At 41.9% G+C, this 17,226-nt stretch overlaps 1 protein-coding gene across 3 annotated transcripts in view; it reads right to left on the bottom strand.

Moving 5' to 3' along the window:
• Positions 1-5,001: 5,001 nt before the first annotated feature.
• PHLDB2 (pleckstrin homology like domain family B member 2) overlaps positions 5,002-17,226 on the bottom strand; it is a 705,124-nt gene continuing 692,899 nt past the window's right edge. For 2 of the 3 annotated variants that reach the window (XM_069637185.1, XM_069637186.1), the window contains exon 17: positions 5,011-5,287. In XM_069637185.1, coding sequence (XP_069493286.1) covers positions 5,147-5,287 — 141 coding nt within the window. In that variant the 3' untranslated portion in view covers positions 5,011-5,146. Of the gene's footprint in view, positions 5,288-17,226 lie in introns of all 3 variants that reach the window. The other variant, XM_069637184.1, reaches the window with a different exon arrangement.

Genomic DNA, 17,226 nt, shown 5'->3' with positions numbered 1-17,226 from the left:
TATTCATTGTAGGTACCAATCCCTTGCAATTTGGAATGATGAAGCATATGAAAATAATGATGTAGGGCGATCAAATGCATTACCCCAGCATACCTGTCTGACAATTAAGTTAGGTGTGATAAGATTTAATGAGAAGTTTAATTGATGTAAGAATGTGGATCAGCATAGGTCTTTGAAAAAGATAAGTTTCTTATAAAATATTCCATAAAGTAAATTGATAAATAAATAAATGGATTCGGCGATAATAATGGTCAGGGCTAGTAGTAACAGGCATATCATTCAGAATGTTAATAAATATGGAGCTAGGAATGAAGAAATAAATTCCATATTATAAGGTGTTGGTGCTAGTCTATCTATCTTAATGAACACCAATTGCATTCAAATATGGTGCTTGAGATAGATAGAGTTGGGCAAAAGCCCTTTTTATGATGACCAGCATGCTATAAATGGAGATTCAAAATGGCGCCCTTTGATCTTGTAACTCTGAATGCCATGTTTCTATCAAGACACGGCTGATGCAGGTAGGCAGCATTAGAATACACCTGTACATGCATTTCTTTGGTAAAACGAGTGGTGTATTATTAAGCATGTGACTTGTGCTTTTATCCTTGCAGAGCATGAAATAAGAATAGTTTACCTTACATAGGAAAAATACTATTTTTGAGGAGAAATCCATGAATGTAAAAGATAAGGTAAGAATAAACTTGCACGGACAATTGAGAGAATTATAGTGATTTGGAACACAGAAACATATATGATATGCCCAATCATACCTTTCCTTTTGAATTTGCAGTTTATTCTGCATAACAAAGGATAGAAATATTTTGGGAATTTGATGTAGATAGATAGTAGAAAGTATCTCCCACATGAGAAAAACACAGGATTCAAATTCAGCTAGGCCATTCAAATTCATATGTATTTAAGTAGTTAGAACATTCATTTGGTTTGCGAAAAAGAAAATGATACTTTTTGAACTAATGTTTGGAATACACATGTTGTGTTTTTTCTTATTACAATATGTTTTTTTGTTGGGAGGGTTTGCAAAAGACAGCCTGAGTAGTGCATTTGAAATCCACTTTTCACTGATTAGATTAACTAAATAATGAAGTGAAGATTTGTGAACACTCTGAGATCAATTAAGTTCAATTAATTCTCTAATTCGTGTAATTTCTCTTTCTGTTAATTTCTTTTTCTCGTGATTATGTTGGGTCAACTATTTGATATGTTATTAAATATGAAAGGACATTGATTGGTGTTGGATGAGAAATAAGGCCTTGAAGAAGCTCACAGGTGACCACGAGATAAAAGTGAGCACTAAGCGAAACAAGTGCTGCCACAAGGCAGTAGAATAGTTTGACAGAATTGGAAATTGTATGGAAATAAAACACAAAAGAATAAATATGTAAGAAATTGGACAGTGTTTTTGAAACAAAATAATGAATATTCTAGTTTAACAGAATTGGAAAGTGTATGCAAATACAATACAAAAGAAAAATATGCATGAAATTGGAAAGTGTTTTGAAACATAATTAATAGTTGGTGAACTGTAGATGGATTATGAAATAAACAGTATGGACAAGACTGCAGGATAATCATTGTAATCAAATATGGCGTAATATTGAGGAATTGGACATTGAATGAAAATATGAATTGATTCTATGATGAAAAACATGATGAGTTATAAACGCATTGAAATGATATGAATTCTAAATTAAGTGAGTAATGATATACACAGAACACTTTGGTTATAATCAAGCAACCTTTTTTGGTATAAATTGTGAAATCTATGAAACAAGCACAATTTTGGGATATTATCTAGTTGAATAGTTACCAGTAAGGACGGCTTGTTGGCTGGAGGGTCCAAATACCTATTTACTGCTTAGAACATGTGAAGGTGGGAGTTTAATAGCAAAGAAGAAATGACAAGTATATGTATGCCATGCGAATGGGAATGATAAAAAAACAGACAAATGTATCATATGTGGAACTTATGGAAATACAAGAAATCATATGTTAAACAAGTGTGCAGTGATAAGAATTCTAGAACAGGTATACATTTTCATGGCATACCTTTGAAGAAATGCAGAGGAAAGGAGACAGGGCAGCATTTGTTGTGATTGCATGATTAAGGCATAACATTCAAATTCAGAAATACCTTGGTTGTAGATTGAACTCTACTGTCTAACTCTGTCATTTGTGACATATTATAACACTTCATTGTGCTTCAAATATGGGTAACAGTATGCAGATTCGTGCTGCATGAATAACATAAGTGTCTGCAGGTAGTAAATTGTAAGACATTCTTTACATAGTAACCACTTCTTTGCTGCTGATCAGTAGCTCATTCATAGTTTGATGATTTTGAATGCATACAATATCTTTATAACGTGTCCAAGATGTTTGTCTTTAACATGTTGGTGCTAGCAAGAAACGGGCTTGTGCTCCAAATTATTTTTTGGAAAGAATCGGATACTGAGCTCTTGGTTGCTTATAACATGATGAAAAAAGATATTTATTCAACCCTATCCATTTGTATACAAATAACATGGGATAATCATGCAGTGAGAGGCCCATGCCACTGATGATCCTCAAAGAAAAGAAAGACCTATGAATCCCCCACATGTTAAGAGTTTTAACGCAAACACCTTTTGTCCGGTGCTGGACAAACCAATGAAAAACTCTTCCCTGAAAGGATAAGATGAACAAAAATGTCAGAAGACTCAACCTCCAAACAGAGATGTACAATTGCATCCCTGCTTTTCTCCCTCTTTGTAGCAGCTCATCCAAAGTACAGGCACAGCTTGTTAACTTTCTCCAGTGCTTGAAAACAGAACTTTGCTGGCTCCAGCCCTGGCGACTATCGTCCCGTCAATGATTGGAAGATAAATGCCTCAATAGCAGAGGTAATTGTCTCTCAACCTTGAACGAGTACGAGGTGCCTGTGGTCAAATAACTATGAATGTTTGGAACTATTGAAGGAGCATTGCGCCTTAGTAGATAAATGTGACAACAGCATACTTAGAAATGTTCTTCTAAGGGCAACCACTTTGTAAGAAGTTGCAACTATTGCAGGTATGAAGAAATGTTTTCAATCATGCACCTGGAGCCAGAAGTCTCTGGAAAAGGCATATGGGATACAGTGCCTCCGTCCCTGTTACATGGAATTAAGAACTGCCCAGCAAACACAATACAAGCCGTTGAAAATGCAGAAAGTAACGTGCTGCAGATAAGACTGTCAACATCAATTCCAGTTCTATACTCAGAGATATTCTTGTGAACTAAATGCCCATAAACTGTGTTTACCTTTCATTTAAATTAGATGATCTTTGAATCTCCGCTAGAGAAGGAGTGTGGATCAGTCCTGCTCATAACAAAGGAATCTGTCCTCTAGTCACATTACTGTTCGGGATATTCTTCACGTTCTCCTTTATCCATCAATGATAAATGAAGGGAAGTCATTTTTTTTAAAGTTGCTATTCCTATTAAAAAAAAAAGGTATTCACACAAATATAGATACTCTGGCTATATGGTATTGCGCTTTAACTGATACTTTATGTCCCCAAGACATTTTTTAACCTTATTTTAAGAGTAAAAGGGACCAGCTAATGACATTTTTTAAGGTGTTATTCTTTATTGAGTATTCCTCTTGTGGCTGCATGTGAAAGTCCATGAACAATAAAGATGTTTGATTTGATTTTAAAAAATCACTGCAGGCCCAACTATGAGTGTATTTCACAAAAGGACGGAATGCTTTACACCTTGCACAAGGTTTAGGGCATTCCGTCTTTTTGTGAAACTCATTGTGTAAGCTTTCTGATCAGCCTCAGAAACAGGACCCGCAGTGCAGCCCTTCCCTAAACATATTAACAATTGAACAACTCTACTTAGGAAAAATATAAATTAAAAAATCAAGGCTCGCCAGTAAGTTGTGCTAAGGCAGATTTTCAATAAAGTACCAACTATGAGTGTAGTGGCAATGGTAGAACAACTGGCATTGCCAAATACGGCTGTTTGACCACTCATGAAAATTGCCTGATTGTGAATGGAGGTATTACCAAAACAAAAGGTGGCAGTAATTGTGTTAGAAGTAATTGTGGTTTCACTAATGCAGCCACTCCCCAACAAAGTCTTGTGAGACTTCAGAATAGGGAAGAAACAAATACCTACAATCAGGCCCATTAACACAGGAAGTAACAATAATGCATTTGGTGGTCAGCACTGCTAAGAATACCAAACTGGTGATGAGGCCCTAAGGCTAAATAATGATGCAGATATTTGCCCTCTAATTTCATAAACTCTGCAGCTGCAAAAGAGTTAGTACTGGTGCCATGTTCCCACTCTACCATCAAAGTGGTCAAACCCCTATTTGCAAACATTACTAAATGACTTAACCATCTCCAAGGGACCTATCTAGGGTGGTAACTCACAAATAATTCAAAAAAGCTGCTTGAGAAACACCTCTGTGAGCCCTCTTCCACAGCATAAAAACAACCTTGCAGGGTCTGGAGGTGATATATTGTGTCTTTTGTGCAGGGTAATATATTTCAAGCTATTGTGCACAGGCTGGTGTATTTATTATAATGATTGTCTGGCTTATAACCTACCACTCAATGCTGTAAAGGAATGTGCTGATGAATTTCATAAAATTCATCTATTTTGGTCAAGATTTTTCCATTTGGCCCTAACTTTGGCTGATTGGCACTCACATAGTTTAGATGGTGTACATCAATACACACTGTACATCTACTTGTCGGTGAGGTAAAGGCACTGAAACATTGGTACATGGTCCCAGCTAGCCAGTGAGTCCACACTGATGACACACCTACTATTCCATCAACATCAGGGAAAAAAATATGTGCGTATCGTTAAAAGGGATAAAAAAAATACAGATAGAATTCTATGCAGAAATAGTTCATATACTGAAATATTAGATGTTGTAGAGTTTAGTCTTCTGGTGCTATATAACATACACAGGAACAAACAGACCTTGAAATGTTCTTTGGTAATGACTTCCTGCAGAATCAATTTATTTTCAAATTGATTCTCAAATGATATTGCAGTGAGAAAATGGTGTTGTTTCACTCGAAAGACTGCACCAGGTTCGTAGGAATGTTTGGCAAATGTCACAAACAACAATTTTGCTGCGCTATATCATGAAGTACGTGTAACCTTCTGCTCCAGTTACTATAACGTCCATCCATATCCTCATGGCCTCTGGCGTTGGTGCAACCATGTAGTATATTCTGTCATGTGTTTTTACACTGAACGTAAATAATGGGTTTGGACTCTGCAACCGAGAAAAAAGAAAACAGCAAAGTAAATGATAGAGAACAATTAAGAGAGAGTGCTGGTTAGGGTGGGAAGCGATCAAAAGTGATTCCAACTTCCAAGCAGTTCAATTGTGCGTTTACTGGATACTTACTATTCCGTTAACAAAACCTACGAAAAGTCCAGCACGGTTGGCAACGTCTGATTTGGGAAGACAAGTATTGGGTGGAGCTGAGATCGTTGTAAACATTTGTTGTCTGATGTAGACAGAGGCCTCCTAATATTTGAACCAACATTGTTTTGTTTCCTAGGACTAAAAGCTGTTCTACACAATAAAACACATGATCAATGAATGCTAAAATATCATTTATTTTCAGAAAGATGAAAGTGAAAAGGAATAAACATAAGTGACTGCATTCTTAATACTATTCATAAGCATCAAGCAACTAAACATTTCAAACAAGCAAACTGCAAGTACAAACTTTCAAAAGCAGCTGACTGATGACTCAACGACTAATGCTGATAGACGCACAGGCTGCAAATCACAGTACTGCGCTATTGTTAAAAGACGCCAGCCAAAACCTGGCTAGCCACACCCTGTACGTCATGCCACTGCTCTCGAGCTAGTTATGTGCTTTAAATAATTAAATTAAATTAAAAAAACACTGTCAACCTCGCCTCTTCTCACTATTACAGGATTTATGCTGTTTCAGAATTATCCTTCTAATCCCCTGTGCTTCTGTCAGGAATAGGGCTACAACAAATTGTAAAGGCGCAAATTCAGTTTTGCATATGGTTGCCAGGGCCTCCATGACTGTACAAAGCATGACATTTACAAGGGTAGGTTTTGGCCATTTAATACATAGTTATTTATAATAAGGGCAACAGAGAAAAGAGTGGGCTGTGCCTTGAGGTTTCACACCAACTTTGCAGAATGTCTTGATCACCTACTACTACTGCCTTGAGTTCTTTCCCACAACCTCAAACGCAAACCTAAAACTGAATTTTCATACACAGAGATACTAAGTTTTGGGACAAGCCCAGTTACGCCCCATGTGCCAGCCTTCTCCTGAAAAGATGCCAGTGGCAGCATCAACCGAGATGGCAGTATAACTGGAACTGAACATAAAAATCCTGCTGGTTGCCTGGCTCATAGCATGGGGCCTTTTCCTCTAGTTGGTCTGACCATCTGCTGATCACCGAAAATGTTAAAACCAATAATCAAACCTCTCCATACTATTGGTTTGAGCTCCATCTACCATCATCCTAATATGGAATGCCACTTTCCCCGTGTACTATGACTTTGCTTCTGGAAATGGTATTTTCCAGTTGTTTCACAGTGCAATATTGCTAAAATACCACAGTGATCCTAGTCACTTTGTTCTCTAATCTGGCTAGTAGTACAGCAGAATTCTCAAATAAAAGGATTGGCACCCGTGTCTGAACCATCCGAGTCCCTGGATCTTGTGAAATCATTTTTTATGAGAGGAAACAAGGTATGAGTCATCGCGTGGTCCGGTCTTTCTACCTTCAGCACAGAAAAGTCAGTAGTTTCTTTTCCCTGATGTGTGACACCACAAGGTGTAGACCACTATGAGGAACTCATGTGGGAGGAAGAAGAGTTTGATTTTGTGGGGTGTTGGGATCTGTAGCCATACAGTTTGCACCTTTTTGACTATATGCTTTCGGAAGGAAAGGTTACTGTCAACAAAAGAGTGGGTAGCTATAAATGAAGAGTCAGGAGCTAGGGTTGTGGGCGAGACCAGGGCTTCACCTTTTACTTTTAGGAGTATTTCATAAAATGACTTAAGGGTTATTTTGAAAAAACTCAAACCGTCATCTTATAAAGGAGATATTTTTCCAGCTACAGCTGTTATATCATGCTCAGAGTTATTGATTAGTAGGATTACTAAAGTTGTTAATGGCCCTTTGAAGGAAGGTTATGTGCCCACCCGACTGAAAGGAGATTGGATTATCCTTCTCTTAAAAAAGCAGGGTCTCGATCTTACTGTGCCAACAAACTATAGACCTATAACTAACTCTCCATTTCTGCTTAATATACTGGACAGGGTGACTTATGAGCAAGTGTTGGAATATTTGAAGAATCATACTATTCTTAATAACTGGCAATCAGGCTTTAAGACTGGTTTTAGCACTGAATATGCCCAGTTGTACTTGAAGTCCAATATGAAGAAAAGGATAAATGAAGGTCAAACCAAGATGCTTATGGTATTATACTTATCGTCCGCTTTCGATTTAGTGGATCACCCCCTACTACTTTAAAGATTGCAAGAAGCATCTAATTTTAGTGGCCAAACGAATGAGCCCATCTATGTGGCCTGCTGTCTGCCGCATAGGTGGGACGACAACCATTTTAGGATGTGAGATGGGTTCAGGCACTTGAACCTATAAAAAAAAGACAAAGGGGGGCCCCAGTCAATAGACTCCCTCTATGTATGCTATGAATGTATTTGACAGTGCCGATTTCTGTCACCAAATAACTTCCACTGCTGGTTCTCTCGACGTTTACAGGGCCTCTAGATCCAAAACACCAGATGAGCGGAAAATAGAAAATGCTGCAACTTACATGGACTATGAATCTCCCTCACAGCAAACAGTGTGCAGCATACCGGCAAGCAGAAAACTTACCATGACAAAAGGAAAACAAACTTGCAGACCCACATAACACCAGATAAACAGCTGGAAACCCATCAGAGAATGCAAACAAAACTGCTTGAGAAGAAGGCAGGCCTTAGGAGTTTTTAAAAAGCTTTTCACCTGTGTAATACAACCCCTTGGGAAAGGATAGGCACAGATTTATTCCTGAGAGTCAGGTGAGCGCTGCAACCACTGAGGGAGGGCAGGAGTTGGGTTTGGGAAGAGCACAGTATGTATATTTGTATTTGTATTTATTTATTTGTATAGCGCAAACCAGGCCCGGAGGCTACCGGGCGCATATCTTGAAAGCAATGGTTACATAAATTGCATACAGTGATTATATAACAGTCAATAAATATAGCATAGAAGTATGCATAGGTAAGTAGTGCAGTGATACATGGTTTGTCGAATAGTACATCCATACATAGGTTATTGCATCACGTTTTAGAATGTAGCTTGGGCATTGGTAGTGACTAGCCAACATTTGGCTCTGTGTTTGAATAGGTTGAAGGAGGGGAGGTTTCTGATAGTCAAGGGGACAGCGTTCCACAATTTGGCTGCCAGGACTGGGAAGCTAGATGTAAGGGGAATGAATGGAAGGCTGAGTGTGAGTTGTATGGGTGAGGACAGGAGGCCTGAAAGTTGTATGTAAGACAAGAGAGAGGATGGACGGCTGAGTGCAGTCCTGAGAGGTTTGTGGCAGAGATTGGTGCAGAGGTGCAGGCAAGGTATTGTTAGTGAGAGAGAGTTGTACCACTTTGTGTGAGTGAAGCAGTGAGTGAGAGAATGTTTGATAGAACAAGGGTAGTAGTTAGGGAAGAGTGGGAGATAGGGGAAGGCAGCATACCAATGCTGTTGAAAACTCAATAAAAACTCTTGAACATTTTTGAACGGGTCTGTAGTTGGCTAGGTCTATTGGGTCAAGCAAGGTTTTTTTGAGAAGGGCCCATACGACAGAGACACATTCACAATTCGCTGGTGAGTTTTTTAACAAGGGAGGCTGGGAGGAGGTTGTCCAAGTAAGCAGAAGACTGATGCATGAGAGAGCCTTAGAAGGAAGAGGGGGATGAGGTCAGTCCAGGATTGCAAGGCCTGGTTGAGGTGGTTGGGTTGCTGGGCTCCATCTAGTTTTGAGTCATCGTTGAGAACACTGATCTCCAAAATGGTGTTAATGAAGACGATATTTATTCTGTCATACTTCTCTGGTGAAGCCGGCACCTCTTGGTCAGGAGTAGGCTTGGCACAGTGCTTGACTACTTCTAATAAGGCTTTGCTCCTTTTAGAGGCTGCCTCAATGGTGGAGGTGTAAAAACCTGATTTCACCTTCGGAGATCGTGTGTGGATTGGGTGTACAAGGATTTGAGGGATGAAAGATCTTATGGGTCGTGGTCCTTGCACCACCTCTTTCCTAGGGATCTGATTGAGCATCTGTTGGCGGTGAGCTTGCGTGTGTACCATGGTGCGGACGGCTGATTTTGGGGTGACTAGAATTTAAGGGCGCATGGGCATCTAGTAGTTCTTTGGTGAAGTGGCTGAAGATATCCAGAAGGGTTGAGGCATTCCCTGTGGTGGGAAATGTTGCAAAGGTGGCCTCTCATGTGTCTAGCAAGACATTCTTGAAGAAGCAGAGCTCAATAACAGGGCGAATAGCCTGGCCTTTGTGTGGCAGCTCTGTGTGCGATAGAAGAGTGATTACGGCATATACAGTCCAATCCTGGGGAGGATGTTTGTGCATGAGACGAGCAGGGAGGAGGTAAAGTGTATATCAAGTAGGTGGCCTTTGACATGTGTGGGAGACAGTATGATCTGTTTAAGGTCCATGATCTCGGCCAGGGATGTTGATATCGCAAAGTAGGATTTTATTAGAGTAAGGGACCCTTGCTGAGGAGAGAATGTTGGAGAGATCATTGATTTACTTATCACTACCCTCGAATGGCCTGTAAATAAGATGGAGTGTATTCTTGTTGTCTGAGATGGGGAATTGGCATGACAGGGCCTTGAAGGAGCTGTGTGCAGAGCTTTTAAATTACCATGCAGGGCCAATCGAACTTATGGGTGACTGCCACAACACCTCCAGTTGTTCCTGTGTGGTCAGTATTTTGGATACAGTAGCCGTGGGGTAGGAGACCATCGAAGATGACCAGGAAGGAGTGTGTAAGCCAGTTTCATCAATAAATAGGGTTTTGAGATGTTTGTTGGTTATGAAGTCTGCAATGTCGGCAGCATGTGCTAGCTGAGCAGGCCTTAACCGTCAAAACAGGATGGATACGAACAGTAAGCATGTGTCACAAGACAGGGAATATTGACAAGGTTCAACAGGGTAAATGTCCAGGGCTGCTATGTGAGTTTGGCTGTGCCATCTCTGTAGTGGATGGGAGTGGGTTGTTTCAGGAGGAGGCGCATGGTGATGTCTAACAAACCCAAGGGGTGGGGGGGGCGACAATTTCCTAGAAAAAGACCTAACAGGTTATGCCCGATCTATATATTTCAACACGAAAAGGTGGGCAGACAAACCCAATTTGTTTCTGGGAGCGACTATCGCATTCAGCAATGTGGCTGTGTTAAAAAACAATCTTAAGAGGTGACATCTTTAATCAGTACAGGGAAACATGTAATCAGTACAGGGAAAAATCTGCGGCCTGAAGTTTGCTATTGTATGTGTGTTTAGTATTGTATAATAGGTTTTAAGTGCAACTGGAGCAAATGAAATAAAGGTAGGATAGAGAATTTGTTTAACTGACCCTTCCTATACCATGGGCTATCCAAACTTAGCACTGGTGAGCCGCCTGCATATTAGTGCATAGAATAAGAAATAAAGTGATGTTTTTTGTTGTAAACCAGGCCGATAATGTGACTTTCTGATTCCTTACAAAACTGCTTTCTAACAAAGGGTAGCTGTCTAAATCCCCTTATAAGCATAAAAGGAAAGTGGACAAGATAAAACGCCTAGTGAAGAATATTCAACTTGATTAGCCTATACCCTATGTGTTTTGACCTAGTTAAAACATATATCATAAAAACTAATCAATACTTTTGAAGACTAATCAGCTAGTTGAACAGTATAATAGCGGTTCAGCCTAACTACTATGGCGTAGTATGTGGCAGGTTTTACCTAGCCATCACTACCTGTATATCTATCAATTTCGGTGGTTACTTGCGTGGTACCACCTTCTTCAGGATGGTCTTCGTGAAGTATAAAACTCCCATTCATTGAGGTTAAAAAAGGCATTTCACACGTAAAACTGCTGCTGAATCTTGGGAAAAGCAACGTGGCATATGCCCTCCTCCGGGTTTACTCTTGCAAAAGACACTACATGAAGAAAAAAAGACACCACCATTTCCATACCACTGGGTACCATTTGAGAACCACAAAGAAGCTCCATACTATGTAAAACCCCTCACCACAGAAGCAGAAGGTGAGATCTTTCAAATTGCTGTGCTGGCAAACGGATAGGCTTGGCAAGCAAAGTGGTAGAAAGTGCTTGGCAAATTATGAAATGCCTTTATTAAACTTAGATAAATGGAAGTTTTATACTGCACGAAGACCATCCCGAAGAAGGTGTTATCACGCAAGTGGTACAAGGGTATGGATCAATGGGTTTAATGGAGTACAAACCCTTTGGCAGCCATCTGGAGTTCATTTGAGGGGGCAAATCAATTAATCAATGGGTCCGACCAATGTTCTAAGACTTGCATAATGGAGTAGTGGAGTGCACGAGGCCTGGATTAATAAGGCCACACTAAACAGGCAGGGGGCACATTAATAAACCTGACAGCAGTTATTATGGCATTCAGATTGGCGTAGGTAGGTTGTAGGGAGAAACACCTGGTTTTGTGATTATGTTGTCCTGAACTTTTGTGACAGGCGTTGGGCTAAGTGTCTCATAGATTTACAGCATGACTGAGTATGCCAGGATGATGGGTTAGGGATTGTTGTGTCCCGTTTTATTTTAACCTGCCCTAGTTGGCCTTCCCCTCCATCTGCCTAAATAAGACTGGCCAACCCAAAAATCCCATTTATCCCTGTGGTCACTGTGATGCTGGAAATGCATTGGAGGGATGGGGCCTCCCAGTCCTTGTCCTGTAGTCCTTTTTCATTTGTGGTCTGTATTATTTTCTGCCCAGGAGTCCATGTGGGACTCCTGGCAGTGCAGCTATTCCTGTTTTTGGTTTGGTGTACAGACCCATGGGATACCCTTATGGCACCCATGGGTGGGGGTACAACCCTGTGCCCTAGTATGTTTGTGTGCACCTCAGAACAGGGTATGGGCTGGTGGCAGCTCCATGCTAAATTTGACAGGTGCTGTGACTATCCTCCATTTTGGGATACCCAGGCCCTGCCATTGGAATCAGTTGATTCCTGATAGGAAACAAGATGGCCCCTGTGGTCTCTTGCTTTCTATTGCCTGTTACCTTGTTTTCCCAAAGTCCTGGCAAGCCCTGACTCTGTCCCTTCCCGCTGACTGGCTGTTAGGTGGAAGTTCCATATATGGTGTTGTTGTGAGGTCCAAGCCAGACTGGCTGAAGCCTTCCAAGTGACTGTATGTTGTGGGTACACCCTGTGGGTGGGACCTGGGTGAATGGAGTGTGTGACCAATATGCACTTCTTGTTGTGGATGTCTGGTTTCTAGTATGAAGTACAATGACTGAGACAGCCCTGCCCAAAACTGGTATGAATGCAGTGTGTAGTGGTGAATGTCTGGGTACTTGTCCCAATCCACATTCCTTGTTGTGAGTGTCTGAGAGGGAGTAGGATGTTCTGAATGCACTGTATGCCTGATTGGCTGACTGACTGCTGAATGCCCTTCTGAGTGATTGGTTGCCTGAGTGTGACCCAGCAGAATGAATGAGAGATCAACTAGTATATCTGGTCTTTACATTCACAAACAAGAGCCTCCAATTTAGTCAAAATAGCAGAACGTGGCGGGAATCTTGGAGCAGTCAGTGTGTTAGGCAGAGTTTGTATGCTATACCCTTTGGGACCACTACACACAACTAGGCTAGAGGTGTAAGCAAAACTAGCCTTTGGTATAAGTCTGTACTACACAGTTTCTGGTAGCGGAGCTGAGCAACCAGGCTTATGTGAATAGGGGAATGTGAGCAGTAATGATGTTACACAGAGGTCTACAATTACAGGTGTTCAAATAAACTCTTACATTCAAGGTTTCTTTGTTAAATACTTATTAATTTATTGAACTGTCAGTTATAAAACATTCACTAGAAGGAGGCAGTTAAATATCATACAGAAATATACTTCAGTACTGTACACTCTAAGTTTCTGAGGCATTCAGAATACTTTGAAGGAGGACCAAAAAGGCATAGGTTATCAGACATCAAAAGAATACAATTATTTCTTAGACAGTGCAGATATTTTGAGTTCACCAGAAGAGTCAATTCAATTCAATAGGTTAGGCCAAAGTCAATGGGCTAAAGTCTTGGATAGGATAAAGCAGGTCTGGTAAGTAAACAGAAAAGTCTCTGCCAAAGTTCTCAGAAGTAGTTTGTAAAAAGAAGAATCATATGTTGGGTCACAAGCTGATTAGGCCTGCGAGTTGCAAAAGTTTAAAGCACTTTCACAGTGAGAGGTAAGTACTCTCAGTCTCATTTCACAGTACCTTACAAATGAAGAAAAAGATGCAGCTGAAGACTTCTGTTCCTGGCAGTTCCTGCAGATCTCGCTGTTCCTGGGCCTTAGTTGTGGGGACAAGAGGGAGGACGTTGGGGGACTCCTGCACTGTACTGGGACAGTCAAAGGCTGGCGCTTGGCAAACTTCGATTTCGGTTCCTGTGAGTAAAGCACACAAACTGGTGTCCCTTTCCCTGGTTATACGGTTTCCTGCAGCACTCTGAGGAAATTCAACCAGCTCAGAGATAAGGTGTCCAGGTTGCTTACTGTCGAGTTGATTGGTCCCACCAACTTAAAGGGAGAAGTCGTCCTTGAAAGGGCTTCTCTGTCAAGGTGAACTTGGCGATTCGGACCTGCAGCAGGGCTTCACCGGGCAAACCAACGGTCCAGGAGTTGTAGCAGCCGTCCTCTTCAAGCTCGTCTACGGTTCTTTCGTTCCAGTGGTCGACTCTGCCTTCCAAGCCAAGAGACTCGCCTTTTATTCAGTTCTCTCCCATTCATTCCAGCCTAGCTGTCACTCACCCAGCAGGGTGGCTGTCCTTGCTGGACAGTCAGCCAGCCAATCACCACAGAGTGCATTTGGGTCTCCTAGGAGACTAAGCACAGGGAGTTTCGGGCACCTCCCTCACTTCCTGCCCACCCCAGACACTCGGGCGCTAGAGGCGGTCTTCACTCTTGAAGCCCGCCAAAGGCAAATGAACAAAGGAACGAAACCTGGTTTGGCGCGCAGAGCAAAACTCTAGAAGGAACTTTCCGCAAAGAAATGGCGAAAAAAGAAGACCGGGACCTGTTTTTACAGAGGAGGCTCAGACGCCATCTTGAAAAACATGGCTCCCGCGATTTAACGCTACAGGTGTTTGCGGTCGGGAAAAATCATGGTAGTTCGTTGTAAAACCACTGCCCCCAGCCATTTGGAAGGGGAAAGGGTAGCATTTTACTGCTACATGAATATTTAGACACGGGATACTAAGTAACCCCTCCAGCACTTTATTGGATAGGGTGTGCTGGGTCTAGGAATTTAAAGAGACTAGTAAAGTCAATTTCACTTTACTTACTCTGGGAAACAGTAGTTTATCCCAGAGAAGGTATTTAACCCTTGGGAAAGCCTGAAAAGGTTTCCCCTGTGCAACCGCACAGAAGGTGCTGTGTGACACAAATGAAAAGATGATGCCTACGGAGTTGGTTAGACTCCATAACCAAAGAAAACACAAGAGTAAAACACATTGATTTAAAAAGTTCCAAGTCCCAAAGTTTAGCAAAAGAGCTGGCGGACTCTAACGTGGGAGGAATTGGCACATTTATGAGAATTCTCCCTAACACTCGCCCCCTGCCCCCAGACTAAGCGACAGGAGGATCTAATCCCCACCAGGATGGATCTCCTGTTGCAAGCCGGTTAAATGGCCTGCTGAGTACACCAGCAACCTTGTGTAACCCTTGCTATGGCACTTTTTATCAGGTGTTTTCATTTGCAAGCTATATGACCTACAAACCTTGTTTGGCACATCTTTCTTATTTAAGGTATAGGGGATCTGATCTAACAGTCCCTCAGAAGTTGTGACAACCTCTGAACCTACAATAGGCTTTTTAAGGGGCCCTTAGAAAGGAATCCCTTAGACCTAGAGGGGCCTCCATGGTTCCTCACCACCACTCTTACAAGAGCAGGTTGGGTCTCGGGTATCTTGGCTGGAGGGGCTGTGGTCAAACAAGGTACACGCTTCCACTTCCTCTGAGATCTGGCTTTACCTGGTTTAGAGGTTTCCCTCCTAACACTAGGATTTATACTGGAGTCTTCAGTAGAAGATCCAACAGTCTTAAGGTGTTTAGCCTTAGACTTATCTTTCCTGGTTTTCCACCAGCTTTGAGAATTACCAGTTCTCACAGGCCTATAGAGGGTTCCAATTTGTCTATCCACCTCTTCCTCCGAAGCAGGTTGTGTCAGAGACTTTACAACTGGATGGGCAATGATGGAGCTTGATTGGGGCCCCTGTTTCCCTACTATTCTAGCCTCAGATTTGCCTTGGTTAGAGGTCAATTTACTAACACAAGGGCTTATTGTGGGGGTCTCTGTAGTGTAGAGGGTCCCACAGGCTCAGAGTGGTCTCTTAATGTTGCCTCTCTAGCCAGTTTGGTTTGGTTCTGTTTACTCTTACTGGGAGGCCTAGGGGTACTGGACACTACTCCTAGAGTCTTTAAGTCAATCCCCAACAGGACTCTCCCAGGCACCTCACTCTGAATACTGACAGGAATCCTCACTGTCATATGGTTACACTGAATGAGAGCTGGTAGAATTGGACCGGAACCAATTGGACAGGGCCTCCGGCAAATCTAGTGGGAACTTTGGGTGCCTTAGCAACATCCGCAGGCTTAAAAAAGCTTTCATCCACAACTGTTCTGCCGGCCCCAGTGTCTCTCATGGCAGGGGTGTCCTGGCCATTTACAAGAACACTGTCCATATAATACCCTTTGGAGTTATCTGGAATGGAGTTATACACATCCATATTATGTTTCTTACCCAGACCCAGGGGCTCTAAGGATACATTTTCTTGAACACCCAAGGGTTCTCCAGCCAATAGGTGAAAGCGAGCACTAGCCATTTGTACTTCTTCCTCAGGGATGAAGGCTAAGGAGACAGTGCTGACCCCTGCAGGTTTACCCTGGCATCTGGGATCTACTTTCAGATGGTCTACAGACCAACAGACATAGCATTTACCAAATGCTCTCTGGAATGGGGGTTTCTGCTGACCTCCCTCTCGTTGGGCACCAGAGGATTCACTAGATCTACCAGGTTTCCCAGGGGATCTACCCTTATGTGGTTTGGGGGCCTTTTCTGGTTGGTTGGAATTAGAGATATCTTTGTTCTCACCTTTGTGCTGCTTCCCATCATCCTTTTTATGAGTGCCCCAGAATCCTTATGAGTGGCCCTGTTGGCCAGCTGCTCTTGCTAACTTTTTGGGGTCAATCTCATTTGAGTCGCCCAAATGCTGTCTCAGCTCAGGAGAGCAGGCATCAAAAATAGATTCTAACAAAAACAGATTTCTCATTCCTTCAAAAGAGTTCACTCTGTAACCCTTAACCCAACCATCTAAGTTTTTCAAACATTCACACACCCAGGTAGCCCAAGGGGTAACATCAGTCTTTTTGAGGGCCCTAAACCTCCTAAGGTACTGGGAAGGAGTTTTTCCAAATCTAGCTATCAAAGCCAATCTTTCAAATTCCCCCACCTCCATTACAGCATCAGTTGCAACCTAGGGGAGCCTAGACAGAAGCCAAGGAATCAACTGATTCCCTGTGAAACCCTGAGTGCCATAGTTATATTCAAAAGCACTCAACCAATCCAAAATATCAAGTTTCAACTCATGCATACTCACAGCTTCTTTAGGCATGTGATACCTCGGGCTGGAAGACCTAGAAGACTCTGGGATAGAAACATTTTCAAGAGACAATTTCTTCATTTCAAGAGCATGTTGCATTTCCATTTCTCTGAGTTTGATTTCTTGATGTTTACTTTCAGTTTGCAATTGGAGCCTTGTGAACTCTAACTCAAGTCTCATTTTTTCAAGAGCAACAAATTCTGGACTCAGTACTGGACCTGGTAAGGTCCCTGTGGCTAAAGGTTGAGGCCTAAGAGCTTGTTGAGGTGCAGAGGGGCTCAAATCCTGAGAATCCTCTGACTC

This window comes from Ambystoma mexicanum, chromosome 7p, assembly GCF_040938575.1.
Source record: "Ambystoma mexicanum isolate Mex_15411 chromosome 7p, UKY_AmexF1_1, whole genome shotgun sequence".
Taxonomy (NCBI): domain Eukaryota; kingdom Metazoa; phylum Chordata; class Amphibia; order Caudata; family Ambystomatidae; genus Ambystoma; species Ambystoma mexicanum.
This window is presented reverse-complemented; position numbering and strand designations above follow the sequence as displayed.